Here is a 19,519-nt window from a genome sequence, read left to right as displayed (position 1 = left end):
TTTTATACTCTATATATTGGCATTGTGGCATCTGAGGATGAGATGGAAAATAAAAAAAAAATCATCTCATGAAAAGTTTTCATTAAGATTAAGGGTTGGTCCAGACTTCTTGAATTTTTTTTGTGTATTTAATTTAACATTTGTTTTTGTTTAAAATGGTTTAGTTATATATTTAGTGTGAATCCTTACTTTTGTTTTATTTTATTTTCTTTTATTTTGGTTAAAATGATTTGATGTTAAAATATTCAACTTCACTCTCATTTTGATTAATAAACTTCATTATTCGATGGTTTAGATTTTTAATGGAGATTTGTTACATTTATCTTTCATTATGTTTAGTTATTTTCGTTTATCTTCTTGTTGTCGAATGCTTCTAATGTTATAATCATTAATCACTAGGTGATTGTTCCGTGTTCATGCACAGATATAAGTGTATACAAATAAATATATTATAAATTATTAATATTCTAATTTTCATTTATATGTATAATTTATTTTAAATAATATTATATTCTTTTAATTAGACATATAATTTGAATATATAATATCTAGTTGATGTGTTTATTACTTTGGTATATTGATTTTTATTTAATTCTCCAAATTTAACCATAGTATTTTTGTGCTGATATATATTAATGTTTTGATTAAATTTTAGTTTTAACATTTAGACTTTGGTCTTGGAATTAAAAATATAGATTGTTTAAATTACTTATTTGTGGATTATATTGAATTACACATATTTCTTCAAATCGAACCACAATTACTTTTGATTCTAGTTAAACTAAATTTGATTATTTTTATTTATTTCATTAGTTCAGAGTTTTATCTTAAATATGTAGATATACTTCCGTAACTTATTTTGTATAAGTTGATATTTGTGGATTTGTAAAATTTTGAAACTCATAGTTAAAAAATTTCAAAAAAGAAATTATGTAAAAATGAATAAATATTTCAATCGTATCAATTATAAAATATTTTTAGTTCATCAATGATATTTTATAATATATTATTTAAATTACCTTTTGTAAAAATCTGAGAAAATAGACTGATATAAATAAAATATTTTTATTAATTAATATATATTATGTTGTTTAATAATATGTTTTAAGAGATGATTATATTTTTAACATTAAAACTGTTTTTTTGTGAACTTTCCTTTTTATGAAATCACATTATATATAAATATATTTTCACAAATATGATTTCTTTCATTTTTGTAAATATTATTTTTCGTTTTTTTATTATATGAATATTTTCTTTTCATATATGTTATTTATAAAAATATAAAAAAGAAACAAAATTTAAAAAAATTTAATTAGCATAAATTATTAAATATTTTTTAAAAATGGCAATCTGAAATAATAGTTTAATTCATTAAGGTTACTTTTGCAATTAATTACCTTTGCAATTAAACACTGTAAGAATTAATGTGAGCGCGACACATAGAAAATTGATTTCCCAAATAATATTATAGAGATTTAAACTTATTAAGATTTTAATTTAATAAATATTTTAGTGTTAAAATGTTATTTTTAAATGCTTATTTATTTCAAATGTCATAATTTATATTATACTGTACTTGTCTAATACGGAAAATTTCATCACCCGAATATTTAACATAAACTATAACTACGGCATACATAATAATTTAATCCATACGCATTTTAGAAAAGGAATATTTTGAAATGTCATGATCTAAATTCTAACCAGAGAAAAAGACAAAAATAGCACTAAATCAAGTTTATGTTTCCAAACTAGCACTCAAGGTCAAAAGTCACAAAAATAGCACTTAATTGTTTTATCAAAAGTCACAAACTTAGGGTTTAGAGTTAAAGGGTGGGGTTTAGGATTTAGGGTTTAGGGTTTAGGGTTTAGAGTTTAGGGTTTAAGGTTTATGGTTTAGAGTTGAGAAATGAGGTTTTGGGGATAAGATTTCAAATTTTGAAAAATAAAAAAAATTAAAATTTTCAAAAGAGTTTAGGGTTTAAGGTTTATGGTTTAGAGTTGAGAAATGAGGTTTTGGGGATAAGATTTCAAATTTTGAAAAATAAAAAAATTAAAATTTTCAAAGGATAAACTTAGAAAGGTGTTATTTTGGTCATTTTAGTTTTTGAGTGCTATTTTTGTGATATAAACTTAGAAATGTGCTATTTTGGAGATTTGCCCTTCTAACAATGGCAAGAATAATTAATGCATTTAGTTAAGGAAAAAATATGCTTGGCTAGTTGCTTCACTCCCCAGCTCACGCAATCTTAACGCGTTTTAAAAACGCGTTATTACGTCACTCCCTCATCTCCCTTATTTATAGATTCCTTAAATCATAACAAACCATCACCATCGTCTTCTTCTCCACCACACGCTTTCGTTACTATCAGATTCTCAATCTGTTGCAAATGTCGAAGAGCAACGGAGCTCGCAGCTGTTTAGGCTCGATGGACGATATCCGCCGAGTCTTTCAGCGATTCGACAAAAACGGAGACGGGAAAATCTCCGTCGACGAGCTCAAGGAAGTGATCCGCGCGCTCAGCCCCAACGCGTCGCCGGAGGAAACGGTGAAGATGATGAAACAGTTCGATCTCGACGGGAACGGATTCATCGACATGGACGAGTTCGTCTCTCTTTTCCAGATCGGAGTGAACCAAGGAGGAGGAGGAAACAGCAAAAACGATCTGAAGGAAGCGTTCGAGCTGTACGATCTGGATGGGAACGGGCGGATCTCGGCGAAGGAGCTTCACTCCGTGATGAAGAATCTGGGGGAGAAGTGTTCGGTTCAGGATTGCAGGAAGATGATTAGCAAAGTTGATACCGATGGTGACGGTTGCGTTAACTTCGAGGAGTTTAAGCTGATGATGAACAACGGCGGCGCTTGATGATCGTATTTTAGGGATTGTGTTTGTATAGAGGAATCTAGAAAGTTCTATTAATGTATCTGTTTAGTGACGGCGATTTATATTTTAGACTGCTTTCCTTTGAAGTTTTGTTTTGACTCATGATGACACAAAACTTTAGTGATTGCAAAAGTGTAACAACGTCGATCATTTTCACTTCTTCACTGTTAAGATTGTTCTGATGGGCCTTACTTCTACCTTTTCAGTTGCAAATTCAAAGGAATACGTGATGTAACATGTTTATATTTGTAGGATTCGAATATGTGAAATTATGAATATAATACAACATAAATGATCATTAATCAAAGTAGATCCTTGATGTGTAGACCAAAGAGCTATTAGGACTTTGAGGAGATTTATCAGTGATGTGAGAGACACAGTAATCTGAAATCCAGAAGGTATACTGTACGACGAGTATCTGCTCTATATGAGAAGCTTTTATTGCCCTTTCAATGGAAAGACTAATGAACGTTCGTCATTGAATATAACTGTTTTCTTGTTCACGCATCTAGAGAGTAGCACCGGCAGCAGTGTTTTTGCCTATCAAAAATAATGGCAGCGACCATTCTAAGTGCGCTACTTTTTACAGCGTCGCAGAAGACACCGGAAACCTTTGCTAAAGTAATCACAGCAACAGCTTAATTAACTTCCCACCATCTTTTTGTTTATTTTGATGTTCAGTTTTTGATGTTCAGTAGGCATGGAACATGAATTATAAGGGGTGCACAGCTTGATTTTTGCCATCTCATACCAAAAAGTTTTAATGATTTTATGAATTTGTTATTACTAATTCTAATACTATTATGGGTGGCATGTGCCGCACATCTATTAACCTGCCTTGGGTATACTTTAGAACCTTATTCGTCTCCGAGATTGGGAGACTGCCAGTTTTCTTTACATGATATCAATACAGGATCCAACACATTCCCTATGTTGTCTTACCGAGTTTTGACAAAGAATACAGAGAACGAGCCGTTGTAAAATGGATTGGTACTGGTGATTTAATTATGATTTAAAAATGTAAGGGGGCCAATCGCAAATGAACCGTGAATTTATTTTGTTTTTTTTTGACTATTTTTTATTGATTAAACACTATAAATGCACCTCTTCTCTTCCAAAAAAACGTTGTGAGCACGCTGACATTGCTGATTCAGAAAGAAAGAGGTGACTTGTGTTATCTTATTATTTTGTTTTTCTGCGTTGATCTGTTTCTTTTTACATTGATTTGGTGACTTGAATGTTGCTCTTAATTAGATCTATATATGTAATCAAGATTAAGAAGCTCTCTGACTTATTATATAACTTGTTGTCATTGACAACCTTTATTGATTTAGTTTGGTTGTTAAGGCCAAACACTGGATCATTTCGTTGTTACTTGTTATGGACTTCTTTAATTCGAGGATTCAATCCTCGATAGAACCATCTACATGATATCGTCCTATCGAAAAGTTTAGATTGGTGATCATTGAGTTTCGTAAAGACTGAATTTAAATATGTTTTGTGCAGAAAAGATGAAAAACATACATTTGGTTAAGAATCTTTTTTTTTTGTTCAAAAACATTTGGTTAAGAATCTAAACATTGAATTCAGAAAATTTTGGTTTAAAAATCTAAACATTTAATATAAAGACTTAACGGCCAAGCTGATGTAAAATCTAAACATTTTATTTTTATTGTTATTTTCATCTGATATACGTTTGGTTTAGATCAATTATACGCTCCATTCTTTTATAGTTGAGAATGTAAATGTCATTAAAATAAAATGTAAGCTATATTTCAAACTTATAAAAGACTTGAGGGTAATTTTAAATTCAAACATAATTTGGGGTATTCTATCAAATAATCTCTAATTTCTAGCACAGGTTTTGATAATTTCTGTCTTGCATTGCATTTCTTCACTCTTGTTCGTGGCTGATTCTTGAAAATTGCTATTCATGCCTGCATTATACTCTAGTGCTCTTATTAGCCAATATTTCTCACAAGCTTTAGGGTTTTGATTTTTGTGGAGTGATTTGTTTTAGGGTTTTGGATAGCTTATTTCTTTGTTGAATTATGTTGACAGGAAGTATGGCATGCATGAAGCTGGGATCAAAATCAGATTCATTCAAAAGACAAGGCCAGGATTGGTATATTCACTTTATAGTGTGTTTTTGCGTCTTCTTGATTTTCTCCTTCTAATGGCTCAGACTTGGAATGACGTCTACTTTTGTATTCTTCGGGTTTTTTCCAATTATTGCAGGTTTCGCACAAGTGGACTTCCAACTGATATCATCATTGAAGTTGGAGAGGTGTCTTTCCATCTCCACAAGGTAAATTTGACTCGACCAAAACAAATCTCTCTTGTTGAAGTACAGTGATATATTACCTTTATCTGGAATGATTATGGCTTTTAGGGTTTGATTTGCAGGTATTTTAGAATCTTTTCACATACGTAATTTTTCTAAGGAACCAAGTCTCTTCTTATCATGCTCGTTTTAAAAAAGATGTTTCTTTCATTTTTTTGGTGTAGAGAGCATAACACCTAAACACACTAATATCTTGACTATAAGAAGTTGATGAGTAAATCACTATAATTTCTCAGACCTATATCTAATATCTTACATTATTATTTTATTAAAGCCTCCTCTCTGAGAAAGAATGATGTTGTTATTTACAATTTCTTATAGTTGTTTTTATTGTGTAGTTTCCCTTGCTCTCAAGAAGTGGAGTCATGGAAAGAAGGATTGCAGAGGCGTCTAAAGAAGGTGATGACAAATGTCTCATTCAGATTTCTGATTTTCCTGGCGGAGACAAAACTTTTGAGCTGGTCGCCAAGTTCTGCTATGGTGTGAAGCTCGAACTCACTGCCTCCAACGTTGTATGCCTCAGATGCGCTGCTAAGCATCTCGAAATGACAGAGGAGTATGGGGAAGGAAACCTAATTTCCCAAACCGGAAAGTTTTTCAATCAAGTCGTCTTCAAAAGCTGGAAATATTCAATAAAAGCCCTTCAATGCTGCGATGAGGTCCTCAAGTACGCTGATGAATTCAACATTACCAAGAAATGCATCGAATCATTAGCCATGAGAGCATTGGCAGATCCAAACTCGTTCGTGGAGTATGGTGGGCCCATGCAGAGTCCAGGTGGCAGCGTTTTATGGAACGGGATAAGCACAGGGGCTAGACGTGAAGACACTAGTTCAGATTGGTGGTACGAGGACGCATCGATGGTTAGTTTTGCTCTTTTTAAGAGACTTATCACACTCATGGATTCCCGAGGAATAAGAGAAGAAATCGTCGCCGGTTCCCTAACCTATTACACCAGAAAATACTTGCCTGTCTTAAAACGACGACGTCACAGTGGTAGTTCTTCCATCACACCTTTGAGCACGGGGAGTGTATTGTCTGAAGAAGAGCAGAAACACTTGCTTGAAGAGATTCAGGAGCTTGATCTTCCCTGTATGCAAAAAGGTTTACTTCCGACCAAGTTTTTCGTAGACATGCTTATAATCGCCAAGATTCTGAAAGCTAGTCCGAGTTGCATAGAGAATCTGGAGAAGCGGATAGGGAGGCAGCTTGACCAGGCGACGTTGGAAGATCTTGTAATGCCTAGCTTTTCTCATACTGTTGAGACTTTATATGACGTTGACTCTGTGCAAAGGATCCTGGACCACTTTCTTAGTTGGGATCATACTATGCCCGTAGGGGCTAGCTCCTCGTGTTCTTCAGTAGATGACGGGAATTTAAACGAATCCTCACAGTCAATGACAGCTGTTGCGAAGCTGATAGATGGGTATCTTGCTGAAGTGGCTCCTGATGCCAATCTCAAGCTTCCAAAGTTCCAAGCTTTAGCCGCTTCGGTTCCTGATTACGCCAGACTCTTAGATGACGGGCTCTATCGTGCAATAGACATTTACCTAAAGGTAGGACTAAACAATTTTTTTTTTTTAAATGAAAACATACCAAATCTTGATTAGAGCGTGTCATCATTTCACATGGGTAATCTTCTCTGTATTGTTCCAATTTTGCTAAGGTGACTTTTATTTTTTCAATAGAGGCATATTAATTGTTTTTCATCTTTTGATGAATTGTAGCATCATCCGTGGTTAGCGGAAAAAGAAAGAGAGGATCTTTGTAGGTTGTTAGACTGCCAAAAGCTCTCTACGGAAGCTTGCACACACGCAGCACAGAACGAGAGGTTGCCTCTAAGAATAATAGTCCAAGTGCTCTTCATTGAGCAGCTTCAGCTCAAGGCCTCTGTTGCTGAATGCCTCCCGGTTTTAGGCAGCCTCGTTGGCCGGTCAAGAAAGTTAGGAAGCGACGGATTTTCAGGAGAATCAACCAAAGGAGGATGGGAAACCGCAGTAAGAGAGAATCAAGACCTGAAAGTTGGAATGGACAAAATGAGAATGCGGGTTTGCGAGTTAGAGAAAGAATGTTCAAAAATGAGACAGGAGATAGAGAAACTCGATAAGACAACAAAGGGTGGTGGTGCTTTTGGAAGCGGCAGCAAAACGTGGGAAAACGTTTCTAAGAAACTCGGATTCGGTATGAAGCTGAAGTCACATCAAATGGACAGTGCTCAAAAAGTATCCAGCTTAAAGTCTAACAACGAGAATGTGAAGATAGAGAAGCTTAAGGATGTCAAAGAACGTCAAGAGAAGTATTAGTTCGGAAAGGTGAGAAATGGAAAAAGTTCCATCGATTGATTGTCAAGTTACCTTGGAAATTGGAATTGTTTAGCTTTTAAGAAGAAAAAGAACCGTTTGTTGTTAAAATGTGTGTATCTTATCTTTCAAGACCAATCTATGTTCTTTTAGGTATCTTATTTTTTTGGATCAAAATAGGTGGTAAAGAAAATCTCAATTAACCTCCACAATTCTAAATGAAATTATGAAGAGACAATTATATCCTTTGCCCGGTTATACAATGATTTAAATGAATAATTTTTGAATAACGAGAACATTCAAATTTAGTAGGATCCAATTTCGAAAAAAAGAGTTCATTTCTCTTTCTTAAAAATTGATATAATTGTTTGAGACAACTGAGATAACAGCAACTGAAACAATTAATAGAATTGGAACAAGTACAAAACTGATACAATTAGTACAACTAAGGTCAATAATACAATTGAGATTGAAAAAAAAAACATTTGCAAGCATATTTCAAGCTGGTTTGATAGTAAAAACTCCAGATGTTAATTGTGTTTCGGTTCTGTGACTCTTATGTGTTTGAGAATGTTGTTTGTGTTCAATTTGTGTAACGTTTGGGATGTTCTTTTGTTTAGTAATAAAGGCTGTTCGTTTGGTTGCCGCAGGTACCGGCGGCAGCGGCAGCGTCAACATTCTGCGTCAACTTTTGTTCGTTTCGTTGACGCAGGAAGCTGCATCTGACGCCGCGTCCGAACGTCGCGTCCTGCGGCTGACGCCGATAAAACCTGCGGTCGCGATATAAGGGCTGTTCGTTTGGTTGCCGCAGGTACCGGCGGCAGCGGCAGCGTCAACATTCTGCGTCAACTGAAACGAACAACAACTGTCCTCATTGACGTTGCCGCCGCCGCTGACGTTGCCGCTGCCGCTGACGCCGAAACATGCGGCAACCAAACGAACATGACTATAGTATGCGGCAGCGTCAGCGGCAGCGTCACCGGCAGCGTCAGCGTCAGCGAAACGAACAACAACTGTCCTCATTGACGTTGCCGCCGCCGCTGACGTTGCCGCTGCCGCTGACGCCGAAACATGCGGCAACCAAACGAACATGACTATAGTATGCGGCAGCGTCAGCGGCAGCGTCAGCGGCAGCGTCAGCGTCTGCGTCAGCGTCTGCGAAACGAACAACAACTGTCCTCATTGACGCTGCTGCCGCCGCTGACGCCGAAACCTGCGGCAACCAAACGAACAGGGCTATACTAGATACGATTGTGATATGCTCAAATATAGTCTGAGCTACTTTAAAAATTTATAGGTGCAATAGTAGTATGTAGGGTCAAATCCACTGAGACTCAAAATCACTCAATAGATATCAATTTTTGAATTAAGTTAAACAAAGAAGAATGTTATACAAATAAAAGAGAAATAAAAATGGTTGTACGTTAGATTAGGAAAAACGCTAGACTTAAGGATATTCTCATGTAAATCAGAATTGCAGATCAAGCAATTTGCTAAGAGTTTATGAAGAACAATTTTGAACTCAAATCACAATATTTAAATTAATCAACTTTCGTTGCAGAAATTATATATGTCTAGATCCTAGAATTATAATGTTTTTCAAATTTAACAGTTAAGACAAGCATTAAATACATGTTTGATAAGTTCACAAAATCCATAAACCAAATTTCTTTGCAGATAAGTATTTTCCTCTTCTAATATTAAATCAGGAAATCAATAACACTTTTATATCTACCAATTATCCTAAAATCTAAATTTTAGGTTGTCAATCCACAACTAGCATTAGGTTCAATCTAGATGAAGAATAAAAGATTAGAATAATTCATCCTTAAGCATTGAAAAACTCTAAATCTAACAAATAGACTACTCAGACATATTCAATGAAACATAAATCATTACTTGAATAAATTGCATTAAAAATAAATAAATAAAGAAGTTCGAAATCTTCTCTTTGTGAATTTTGATTTGTCTCTAAAAAACATTAAGAAATCTCTCACCCAGTATGAATTCTCATACAATAACTCTTAAAAAAAAACTAAATATGTCTAAAACACAAAATAGCTTATTTGCAAATAAGCATAAACTTTTGATCAGTCTTAAATTTTTTTAACTTGTTAAAAACTCGTAGAGAACTGTTGTCTATGATGGGTGTTGACCGACACAAATGTGTGGTGTTGACCAACACCAACTCCAAAGATGCAATCTCGACTTGTTCTTTTCAGCTGCAACTCTCCTTCATGGTCCAAAGTGCTTCAAAAAATTCAATTTTGTCCACAACTTACATGAACCTGTAATGACCCAAAGCTACTTGAAAATACCAAAAAGACTCTGATCCACTAAAATATTATATATCAACTCCCCAAACTTAGTTTTTGCTTATACTCAAGCAAAACATGAGACTAAACAGGTAAAAGAAGTTTGAAAAAATGACACTCACATATATTCTGAACAACATTTTTACCTCAATCAGTGTAAGCCACATCAACTAGTACCAACCTTAGAAGGTATTTCCATGTATTCGATCTCTACTTAACAACCTAACCATTTCAGCCCACAGTTCATAAGAGATATCTAAATTCACCACTATTGACTTTATTTAAAGAGTTTAAAGTGCAGTCTCATCGAAGGAAAATCGATCACAAGAGACATGGACTCTTACCCATTCAGGTTTCTGATCACACAATATTCTTACTTTGTTTTATTTCTTCTCTTGTTCTCACCTCATTTAGTTTATTTATCCCTACTTTACATGATATCATTTTATTTTTCTATTGATTGAGTTTATTGGACATGCTTCCATGAGATACAAATACTAATGGGGATAGTGTCTGGTTTACATTTTTCTTATAATGTTTATCCTTTTAACCATTGAGTTGTATTGTCTTCAATCAATAACTGAAAAAATGGTCACTAAAGCGTCAATTAGACGATTAGTTCCAAGAAAATGTCATAGTTCCCGACTAACTTTGACTCAATTAAACGACACAATTAACACTCAAAAACAAACACAGCGTTACCAACTACTTCCCCAAGACACAAGTATATATTTGCTATTTAACAATAATTAAAAAATTATTTATATATTTTTACAAAGTATTAGTACTTTTAAAAACTGTATATTTATATTTTTCATAAAAAGAGATATTAAAATTTTATTAGATCGGAATAAGAAAAATAAGTATGAATATCTTTTCAGTTAATTTATTTTAAATATTTAGATATTTAGTTGAATAGTTAAATTGTTAAAAAATATTAAAAACATAGTCAATATAAACGTATAAATTTGATTTATCACACAATAAACCAATAGATTCTTTTTTACACCTTCTTGTTTTAAGACCCCCATATCATGTAGAGATCGAAATGTTATATTTAGGATCTGACTGGTGTAACCGCAGCTGTAGCGGTTGCGGGAGTTTGCAGATGCGGATGGTTGCGGTTTTAAGTGGTTTTAAGAGATATTTATGACTGGTAAATCACCAAATACAACAGCGGTTAAATAATAAATTAACAATATTTATATTTTATATAAGTATAAAAATATTAAAATATAATATTATAATAAATATAAAAATTATATTTATAAAATTATAGAAGAAATTTTTTAAAAAAAATTATAATATAAATTAAAATATAAAAGATATATTTTAGTATTTCTATTACTTCAATTTAAAAATTTTATTTTTATTGTATTTATATTTTTTTTTTTAAAGAAAAAAAAATTATGCTTTTGCAACCGCTCACAACCACAAACGCTAGTTAGAACCAGTTTTTGAATTTAAAAGGTTTAATTGTTGTAAAACGTCAACAACCGTAAAAGTTGCGTTCGCGGGTGGTATCGGGTGGTATCAAGAAAACCAGTCAAGTCCAATAGAAAGATGTTAATGAATATCTAATATTTAAAGAAAATTAAAAAAAAAATTAAGAAAGAAAGATAACTAGTTTTGGGTTGAAATTTTTTTAGAACCTCTCGATCCATATGTCTTGTCCTCGTCCAATGATTAAATTATTTGATTTATATTAAAACTTAATCATGTAATTAAAATATTAATATTTTGTTTTTCAGAACTAATGTTTTAGAAAGCTACGGATAAAGTTGCATTAAGTTATTCCTCATGGACTTGCACGCTCTTGGACTCAAATTATAACAGAAAACACAAAAGAGTTCATTACATAACCAGTTTAAGATCCTTTCACTGACCAGTTTTGAACAACGCCGTAGTTCTAATTTCTAAACCATGTATGCATAAGGAACTAAGGATCGGATCGGATAGACTTAAAAACCCTTTGAACCGGTAACATCAATCCACTCGAGCTGTAGCTCGACCTCTCCACACTCCACGTGCTGGAGTCTAAGGAACATATTCTGCACAAGCTTGCCTTGGTTCAACAAAATATGACTCTCTTCAGACAAACAGTTTTGTCTGGTCGGTTGTACCTTCATGATTATGGTTCCGTTGGGAAGTCCTCCTTCAAGTTTATGGTGTAGTTTAATGGCTTCAAGATATGGAGCAATGCTAAACTGTGCTTCTCCCATCTTATCGTCGGCCGAAAACAAGTCCTTGTCGTAAACCGTCTGCACATAACAAAAAATTGTTTCATTTCTCTAGTAAAACTAGCTTTTAACGGTCATGGTAAAATAAAACGTGAGGATGACTTACAAGTTTAACAGTGAGATTTGGATCTGTAACGGAAAGAGTTAGCTCGTCGTTCCATTCTGGGTTAATACTATGTTTGATTACACGGGTTTTAAGCTTCTGTATCAAATAAATAAAACATTAAAACTAGAGATTATCAAGAATCAAGAACTATCGAATGTTTTCGAAAAGGAAAAATATCACAAATCATCATCTCAATTATTTAGTGCTGGAGACAGAGTATTGATGTTGACACAAGAGGAGAGGTTGGTGGCATTAGTGTAAAAAAGGACCAATATTCCCTACATAATTCAATAGATCATCTGTACAAGAACCCACTTATTTTTTTGTGCGAATACAAGAACCCACTAAAACATGAACATGATCATATTCTTCTTCTCCAATTTAACTTTTGTGAAAAAATGTCAATTACATATCTCAGCTTTAGCAGAGAAGTTATCACCACAGGTTTCAATTTTCTTTTCTAATTTATATTAAGACACCAACACTCTCCATACATATATACTAAATCAAGATTGAAGGAAATTTCAAAAATTTAGATAAAACTCTCCAAATCTGCCATGATCAAACAAACTAACAAGATTTAGGATCAACCCAATTACTGATAACTAAACCCTGATGAACTCAAAACCTTAAATCTCAGTTTTTGGTGATTATGTAAGAGATATATAACAAGGACCCACAATAACATGAACATGATCATAAAGTCTTCTTCTCCAGTTAAACTTGTTAGAAAATAATAAATTACATATCTACGCTTTAGCAGAGAAGATATGACCACAGGTTTCAGTTTTCCTTTCTATTTTATATTAGGTTAAGACACCGCCCCTCTTCATACATATATACTGAATCAAGATTCAACGACCTTGTACAAATTAGATAAAACTCTCCAAATATGACTTGATCAAACAAACTAACAAAGTTTTGAAAAACCATTAATATTAACTAAGCTATGTTTAATTTAAAATCTAAAATCTCAGTTCTTGGTGTATTATGTTGGAGATCTGACATAAAAAAAAAATCAAATAGTCCGCTGTCAAATCTCAAAACACAAAAATCGATTCTTTTACCTGTTTTCCTGAGGAAAAGACGATGTAAGGATCGCTGCTTGAGGTATCTCTAATGGCAAGATTCACACCTCTCTTCACATGAATTCTCAGAAGACCCAGTAGATTCTCCATTTTTGGGTCAATTGCAAGATGCAAAGTTGGTTTCTTGTACGAAACTGTGATCTTGGACTTTGGAAAGCTTTGATAAGTGTTTTATTTTGTATTATTATATATAGGAAAGAAGTCTCATTTGGTTTAGGGCCTATAACTAGTTGAGATGCACCAGTCACGGATGCGGTTGCAATTTGCGAAAATGAGTGAACGCGTTTCTAGTGTTATTAAATAATTTATACGACTAGTATAGCGGTTACAAATTGGTGTATTTACAAGGGTGATCGGTTATCGCTCTGAGTGCTTTCCACGGTTCATTTTTCTTTTACATCCATTTTAGTTTACCAATTATGATTTAAGAAAAAATTTAAAGCTACAGCCATAAAAACTAAAATAGGAAACAAAATAGTTTTGGAAATCAATTTTTCTAGAGTTTTATATTTAGTGCTCTGGAAATAATTTATTTACAGCTACAACAATAAAATCTACCGTTATTATTCTAAAGCCAAAAAATAAAAGACACAGTACTTATCAATCATCCCCTGGAATGATTATAAAAATTAATTATGAGATACTGCATGGTTTAATAATAAATTACCAACATTAACACATCCTGACACTATAAAAATATCCAAACATAATATTGTTATTAATTAAATTATATTAATAATTTAAAATTTTATCATAATATTATGTTTTGATATTTTTATAGTGTCATGATGTGTTGATATTTTTATAATTATTAATATAATATAATTAATAAAAATATTTTTTTATTTAATTATAATTTAATTTAGAGGGAAAGTTATAAATTCAATAATTTTAATTTAATTTAGAGGGAAAGTTATCATTTCAATAATTTTCAAAATTTATATTAGAACTTTTTTCACTAACATATATATGCATAATTATATATGTATATATAAATTAATGTTTAAAAATTATAATAAATATTCTTGGTTTAAAGTTTTTATAAAATAAATTATGATATTTTTGTGAACTTAATTTAAAATATTAAATGTATATATATTTTTATTTATAATAAGTTTTAAACTTTTAATTTAAATTTTAAAATATTCTTAAAAATATTTTATATTTATTTATCACTATAACTGCAAACGCTAACGAAAATTAACTGGATCCGAACAAAAACCTGAACGCCCAGATCTACACCATCAAAAATAAAAATAAAAAATGTAATAAAAACAAATGATGGAAAATGTGTTTATGATATTTAACTTTTGGTCACACAACTCAAGTTTTGTAAAGGTGGAATAAATATAAACCATAACCAAATTTAATACATAATAATTTTTTATAGAAAAAATCAGTTCGGAGACACAAAATATAATAAAACAATTAAAATTCAGTGCAAGAATATAATATAATTTGATTATGATAAAAATTACTCAATAAATAATAACTTAAATAAATAGATAATATAATTTAATTCTACAGAAGTTTCAAAAATAAATAAAAATATATCATAAAAATAGAAAGAAGAAAAAATTAGTTATGACATTAAACTTTTAAACTTCATCAAATTTGGGCTAAATTTTTTTAAAAATAAAGTAAATATTACGGAAATGGTTTCCTCTCCTCTTTTGCTCACCAAAAACTTAGAAAACTCAAAATATCCAAATTACCCGAAAGAATTAAATTACTCAAATATTTATTTATTTGGAATATTTTAATTTATCTGAAAATTCAAAAAAAAAACTGAGTTCTTACCAAATTTTTAACGGAACTGAATTAAACCCAAATTTTTATTAGATATTAACCGGTTTCTTACAATCATCGTCATAAGGATGAATATGGTAGGAAAGAGAGGCTATGACAGGGACAGATACGTAAGAAGTGAAAGTGATAGGTGTGGTGACGTGTGGAGCTATGATCCCGTACATAATGAGGGAAGAACCGAGTCCTTATGACCGTCCTAGCGGAGCCGGAGGGCGATATTCTTCGTATGAATGTTGGTATAGTTTGTTCGGTTAACGGAGATCAAAGCTTTTTGTTTTTGGATTTAGGGACATATCAGAATGCTTTTCTCGAATACTGTGCTTATTCATCACAGAAAAAAGAAAAAAACAAGATAAGCATCCAAGTATGATGTAAGAAAACATTTGCATCGTATTATACATTTGCTCCCATCAAGTAGACTATATTATACATTTGCTTGCTACCATCAAGTAGACGAATTTAGCAGACTGTTGAATGAACCAAGATCAAGAGCAGCTGCCTAAACGACATAGCCAGGACACCTCCGACAGGAAAACCCACCACAAGTCTAGTCCACCTTCTTGCGACAAACTCCACACACAGAATTAACAACACCAATAACCGACGTACGAGAAACACGGTGATCATGGCGATTGATGTTAATAACATGAGGAAGGCCAATACAGCCTTGATGGATCATGAATTCTCATTGAACACACATAGAAGGGCTTCTATCTCCCATCAACCCACAAGCATTACACATATAAGACTCAGTCCCAAGGTGTTTGCAGTCGTAGTTGAAATCTGCAGGTGGAGCAATGTATGCTACTTTGGCATTCGATGCACGGTCTGTCTTATCCTACACCAGCAACTTCTGAATCAAATCGTACACAATGATTCCAAAGGAACTTATATTTATAATTTCATTTATAGTGAAAGTGGAAGTGGAAACATTCACCTACAAATACATTAGAAGAAAACATAACCTAATTCTTATGGATAGCTTATCCATCACATTAACTCAAATTATCACACTTGAAGCTAATCAGTACCAACGATTCCTCGTTCAAAATTTGTATAGTTATAAGTTGAATCCTAATTTGTATGAAAGATAAAATTTGGCAACAATACTTCTTTTTAAACCATTATTTTGATTGGAAAATTTGAACACATAACATAACAAACACCAAAATCAATTTTCTACACATAACAACTCTTAAACTATGATATTTGTGTAATAATTGACATATTACCCTTACTACATTTGCTTGAACTTTTGTTTCTTTTTTTTTTCTTTTTCTTTGTCTTACAAATATGTTTTCCCCTTCTGTTTTTAATTGATTTCAACTCATACTACAATACTTATTAAACTTTGTATTTTACATATTGAAAACATAGATTTTTTCTACACATAAAATGTTTCGAAACTTTCAAAACAAATTTATATTTTATAAATTTTATAAAATATTCCATTAACGGGATTTTAAATCTATACTATCATAAACATATAGTATAGATTCCTCCTTCCCTCCCTCCCTCTCTCCCCCCTCTCTCCTTCTGTCTCTCCCCCTCCATCCCTTCCTCTTTCCCTCTCTCTTCACTACATTTTGTGTGGACATTGCTTATCTATTCTATATACACATCAGAAATAGAATAGTCTTTCTTATCTGGTTTGTTGTGTTCATGCTCACGCGCTGGCTGGAAAGGAAAAAAATGTCCACTTATGTAATCAATTGACACAATTACCAAGAGATGATTATATTCTTAATTTTTTTTCTATAATGGTTATTTCACAAATTCATCCATTTGAATTTTATATAAAATTAATTGTTATTCTTGTGTCCAAGTCTCTTCCCATTCATTTAGGCTTTTTTAAACATTATTTAGATTTTATATAAATTCTCATTGATCATTTGCTTCATTTTCATAATGATCATATCTGTGATTTGCAAAGAATGTGGTTGTCTTTATACAATTTATCTACTTCAAAATGGCTTCTTGAGATACTTAAACTCCATTGAAGAATCAACATCATCGCTCATCAGTTTCATCTGTGTGTTCATCATCTTCAACAACTCTGTCGCTTTCTCCTTAACTTCTCCATACCCAACCTGTAACACCAAAAACATCTTCTGAAACGCTCCCAAACGCACCGCTTCTTCAACCGTGGACGCGTTCCCTGCTTTACACAGCTTCAAAATCGCAGACACTGAGCTCCACGTCCCTTGTTCAGAGACCTTAAGAATCTTCTTCACCAAAAGCGGCATCACCAACGCGTTTTTCCTCACTTCCTCTATCCCTTCGCTGGTTTCGCAAACCGCGTCTAGAACCGCCAACGCTTTCTCGCAAACGCTATTCTCACCATCAATGATCATCTCCACCGTTTGATTCACAAGACCGATTTCGAGAAACTCAGACGCGATCTCGGGCTTTGCCAAGACCATTTGAGAAACCGCTGTCAAGGAAGATCTCGTTGCGCTAGACGAAACGGAATCGCGAATAAGTTTAAGAAACGCTGCCGCGACTCCGTTCTCCTCCGCAAACGCGTGAACTTGCGTTTCTTCCAACGATAGGATCTCCTTCAACAAAAACGCAGCGTTTTCACGTTATATTCTTAATTTTTTTTCTATAATGGTTATTTCACAAATTCATCCATTTGAATTTTATATAAAATTAATTGTTATTCTTGTGTCCAAGTCTCTTCCCATTCATTTAGGCTTTTTTAAACATTATTTAGATTTTATATAAATTCTCATTGATCATTTGCTTCATTTTCATAATGATCATATCTGTGATTTGCAAAGAATGTGGTTGTCTTTATACAATTTATCTACTTCAAAATGGCTTCTTGAGATACTTAAACTCCATTGAAGAATCAACATCATCGCTCATCAGTTTCATCTGTGTGTTCATCATCTTCAACAACTCTGTCGCTTTCTCCTTAACTTCTCCATACCCAACCTGTAACACCAAAAACATCTTCTGAAACGCTCCCAAACGCACCGCTTCTTCAACCGTGGACGCGTTCCCTGCTTTACACAGCTTCAAAATCGCAGACACTGAGCTCCACGTCCCTTGTTCAGAGACCTTAAGAATCTTCTTCACCAAAAGCGGCATCACCAACGCGTTTTTCCTCACTTCCTCTATCCCTTCGCTGGTTTCGCAAACCGCGTCTAGAACCGCCAACGCTTTCTCGCAAACGCTATTCTCACCATCAATGATCATCTCCACCGTTTGATTCACAAGACCGATTTCGAGAAACTCAGACGCGATCTCGGGCTTTGCCAAGACCATTTGAGAAACCGCTGTCAAGGAAGATCTCGTTGCGCTAGACGAAACGGAATCGCGAATAAGTTTAAGAAACGCTGCCGCGACTCCGTTCTCCTCCGCAAACGCGTGAACTTGCGTTTCTTCCAACGATAGGATCTCCTTCAACAAAAACGCAGCGTTTTCACGAACGGTATCGTCCTTGCTCCTCAGGAAACCCGCGATGCAACGAAACGACGACGCAGACGCCAGTGTCGTTAAACCCTCCCACCCAATAGGAACCATCCACGTCAGCAGAGATAAAATCTTTCCCAAGATGGACGTTGATTTCTCGTCTGCCGAGAACTTCTCGAAACAATCACACAAAACCAATGCGACGCCGTTTTCAATAATACAATTTCTATTTTTCTCGCTTTCTTTTTCCAACTTCTTAATCCTCCAAATAATCTCCTCGCATTTCTCGTAATCCCCACGCCGCGTAGCAGAGGATAACTTTCTACAGATCTCGTAGACCTCACACGGCATCAAAGGGACACGTGGCGTTGGGATCCGCTCAATCAACGACGATCCTATCTCCACGCACCATCCTTGGATCATCTTGCGAATCGTGTGGTTCGGGATCTGATCGAAAGTGGTCAAGACTGTGTTCGTGACAGGACACGTGTTGTTCCCTGAATCGATCCATTTTTCGATGCTTGTGCGGTCGTAGGTAATGCCTGTGGAGATTATCACCGGATCTTTCATGAGATCGATTGAGATCGGGCATTGAAACTCCGGCGGAATCGTTATATCCGGCTCCGATGTCGATTCCGACCAACTCATTACCGGAGCTATCTTCTTCTTGCTAGCTCCACGTAGTCTCATTCCCCATGTAAAACCCATCTTATGTGAAGCAATCTCAACAAAACCAAGATTGATTTGGGAGATTATAGTTTTCTGAGGGTTTTATAAAATAATGAAAATCATATTTATACTACTCCCTCTGTTTTTAAAAGATGTATATTCTAAACTTTTCACATATATTTAGAAAACTCATTAAATATGCATTGTTTTTTGTGAATAACAATTTTTCATAATTTTTAGCCAATAGAAATTCAATAAACACCATTAATTTTTTTGAAACTTACAATTTTTCATAAAATCATACATTGAAAAGATAAAAAATGTATCTTTTTGAAACAAA

The 19,519-nt window shown here is 33.6% G+C and overlaps 4 protein-coding genes across 5 annotated transcripts; 2 read left to right on the top strand and 2 right to left on the bottom strand.

Moving 5' to 3' along the window:
• The first annotated feature begins 2,317 nt into the window (after nucleotides 1-2,317).
• Nucleotides 2,318-3,093, top strand: LOC106337151 (calcium-binding protein CML24). Its single transcript, XM_013776206.1, has one exon. The coding sequence runs from the start codon at nucleotides 2,394-2,396 to the stop codon at nucleotides 2,868-2,870; it is 477 nt and encodes a 158-aa protein (XP_013631660.1). The 5' UTR covers nucleotides 2,318-2,393; the 3' UTR covers nucleotides 2,871-3,093.
• Nucleotides 3,094-4,939: 1,846 nt separating this feature from the next.
• On the top strand, nucleotides 4,940-7,535 carry LOC106341513 (BTB/POZ domain-containing protein At1g30440-like). Its single transcript, XM_013780269.1, has 4 exons — nucleotides 4,940-5,013; nucleotides 5,127-5,196; nucleotides 5,571-6,788; nucleotides 6,960-7,535. Exons 1-4 carry the CDS (start codon nucleotides 4,940-4,942, stop codon nucleotides 7,533-7,535), a joined length of 1,938 nt encoding a protein of 645 aa, XP_013635723.1.
• Nucleotides 7,536-11,638: 4,103 nt separating this feature from the next.
• LOC106337305 (protein C2-DOMAIN ABA-RELATED 1-like) lies at nucleotides 11,639-13,521 on the bottom strand. The gene is made up of 3 exons (XM_013776398.1): nucleotides 13,261-13,521; nucleotides 12,194-12,289; nucleotides 11,639-12,108 (listed from the first exon to the last, which is right to left on the bottom strand). Exons 1-3 carry the CDS (start codon nucleotides 13,369-13,371, stop codon nucleotides 11,809-11,811), a joined length of 507 nt encoding a protein of 168 aa, XP_013631852.1. The 5' UTR covers nucleotides 13,372-13,521; the 3' UTR covers nucleotides 11,639-11,808.
• A 3,394-nt stretch (nucleotides 13,522-16,915) lies between these two features.
• On the bottom strand, nucleotides 16,916-19,300 carry LOC106337698 (U-box domain-containing protein 21). Of its 2 annotated transcripts, XM_013776832.1 has the most exons (2): nucleotides 18,496-19,300; nucleotides 16,916-17,645 (listed from the first exon to the last, which is right to left on the bottom strand). In XM_013776832.1, the coding sequence occupies exons 1-2, from the start codon at nucleotides 19,216-19,218 to the stop codon at nucleotides 17,055-17,057; spliced, it is 1,314 nt and encodes a 437-aa protein (XP_013632286.1). In that variant the 5' UTR covers nucleotides 19,219-19,300; the 3' UTR covers nucleotides 16,916-17,054. The 2 variants fall into 2 exon arrangements, with proteins under 2 accessions (XP_013632286.1, XP_013632285.1); XM_013776831.1 differs by lacking the exon at nucleotides 16,916-17,645 and having other exon boundaries at nucleotides 17,766-19,300.
• Between the last annotated feature and the right edge of the window lie 219 nt (nucleotides 19,301-19,519).

Source organism: Brassica oleracea, chromosome C4 (genome assembly GCF_000695525.1).
Source record: "Brassica oleracea var. oleracea cultivar TO1000 chromosome C4, BOL, whole genome shotgun sequence".
NCBI classification, from domain to species: domain Eukaryota; kingdom Viridiplantae; phylum Streptophyta; class Magnoliopsida; order Brassicales; family Brassicaceae; genus Brassica; species Brassica oleracea.
The sequence above is the reverse complement of the archived record's forward strand: the minus strand, read 5'-3'. Positions and strand labels throughout refer to the sequence as shown.

What these genes read in the sequence shown, in the direction of transcription:
- LOC106337151 (XM_013776206.1), top strand. Translation starts at nt 2,394, where the DNA reads ATGTCGAAGAGCAACGGAGCTCGCAGCTGTTTAGGCTCGATGGACGAT.
- LOC106341513 (XM_013780269.1), top strand. Translation starts at nt 4,940, where the DNA reads ATGTTGACAGGAAGTATGGCATGCATGAAGCTGGGATCAAAATCAGAT. An exon ending in AAAAGACAAGGCCAGGATTG is followed by an intron (nt 5,014 to 5,126) that starts GTATATTCACTT and finishes CAATTATTGCAG; the next exon opens with GTTTCGCACAAGTGGACTTC. An exon ending in CAATAGACATTTACCTAAAG is followed by an intron (nt 6,789 to 6,959) that starts GTAGGACTAAAC and finishes GATGAATTGTAG; the next exon opens with CATCATCCGTGGTTAGCGGA.
- LOC106337305 (XM_013776398.1), bottom strand. Translation starts at nt 13,371, where the DNA reads ATGGAGAATCTACTGGGTCTTCTGAGAATTCATGTGAAGAGAGGTGTG. An exon ending in TCTTTTCCTCAGGAAAACAG is followed by an intron (nt 12,290 to 13,260) that starts GTAAAAGAATCG and finishes TATTTGATACAG; the next exon opens with AAGCTTAAAACCCGTGTAAT. An exon ending in CAAATCTCACTGTTAAACTT is followed by an intron (nt 12,109 to 12,193) that starts GTAAGTCATCCT and finishes TGTTATGTGCAG; the next exon opens with ACGGTTTACGACAAGGACTT.
- LOC106337698 (XM_013776832.1), bottom strand. Translation starts at nt 19,218, where the DNA reads ATGGGTTTTACATGGGGAATGAGACTACGTGGAGCTAGCAAGAAGAAG. An exon ending in CTGCGTTTTTGTTGAAGGAG is followed by an intron (nt 17,646 to 18,495) that starts ATCCTATCGTTG and finishes TTGTTGAAGGAG; the next exon opens with ATCCTATCGTTGGAAGAAAC.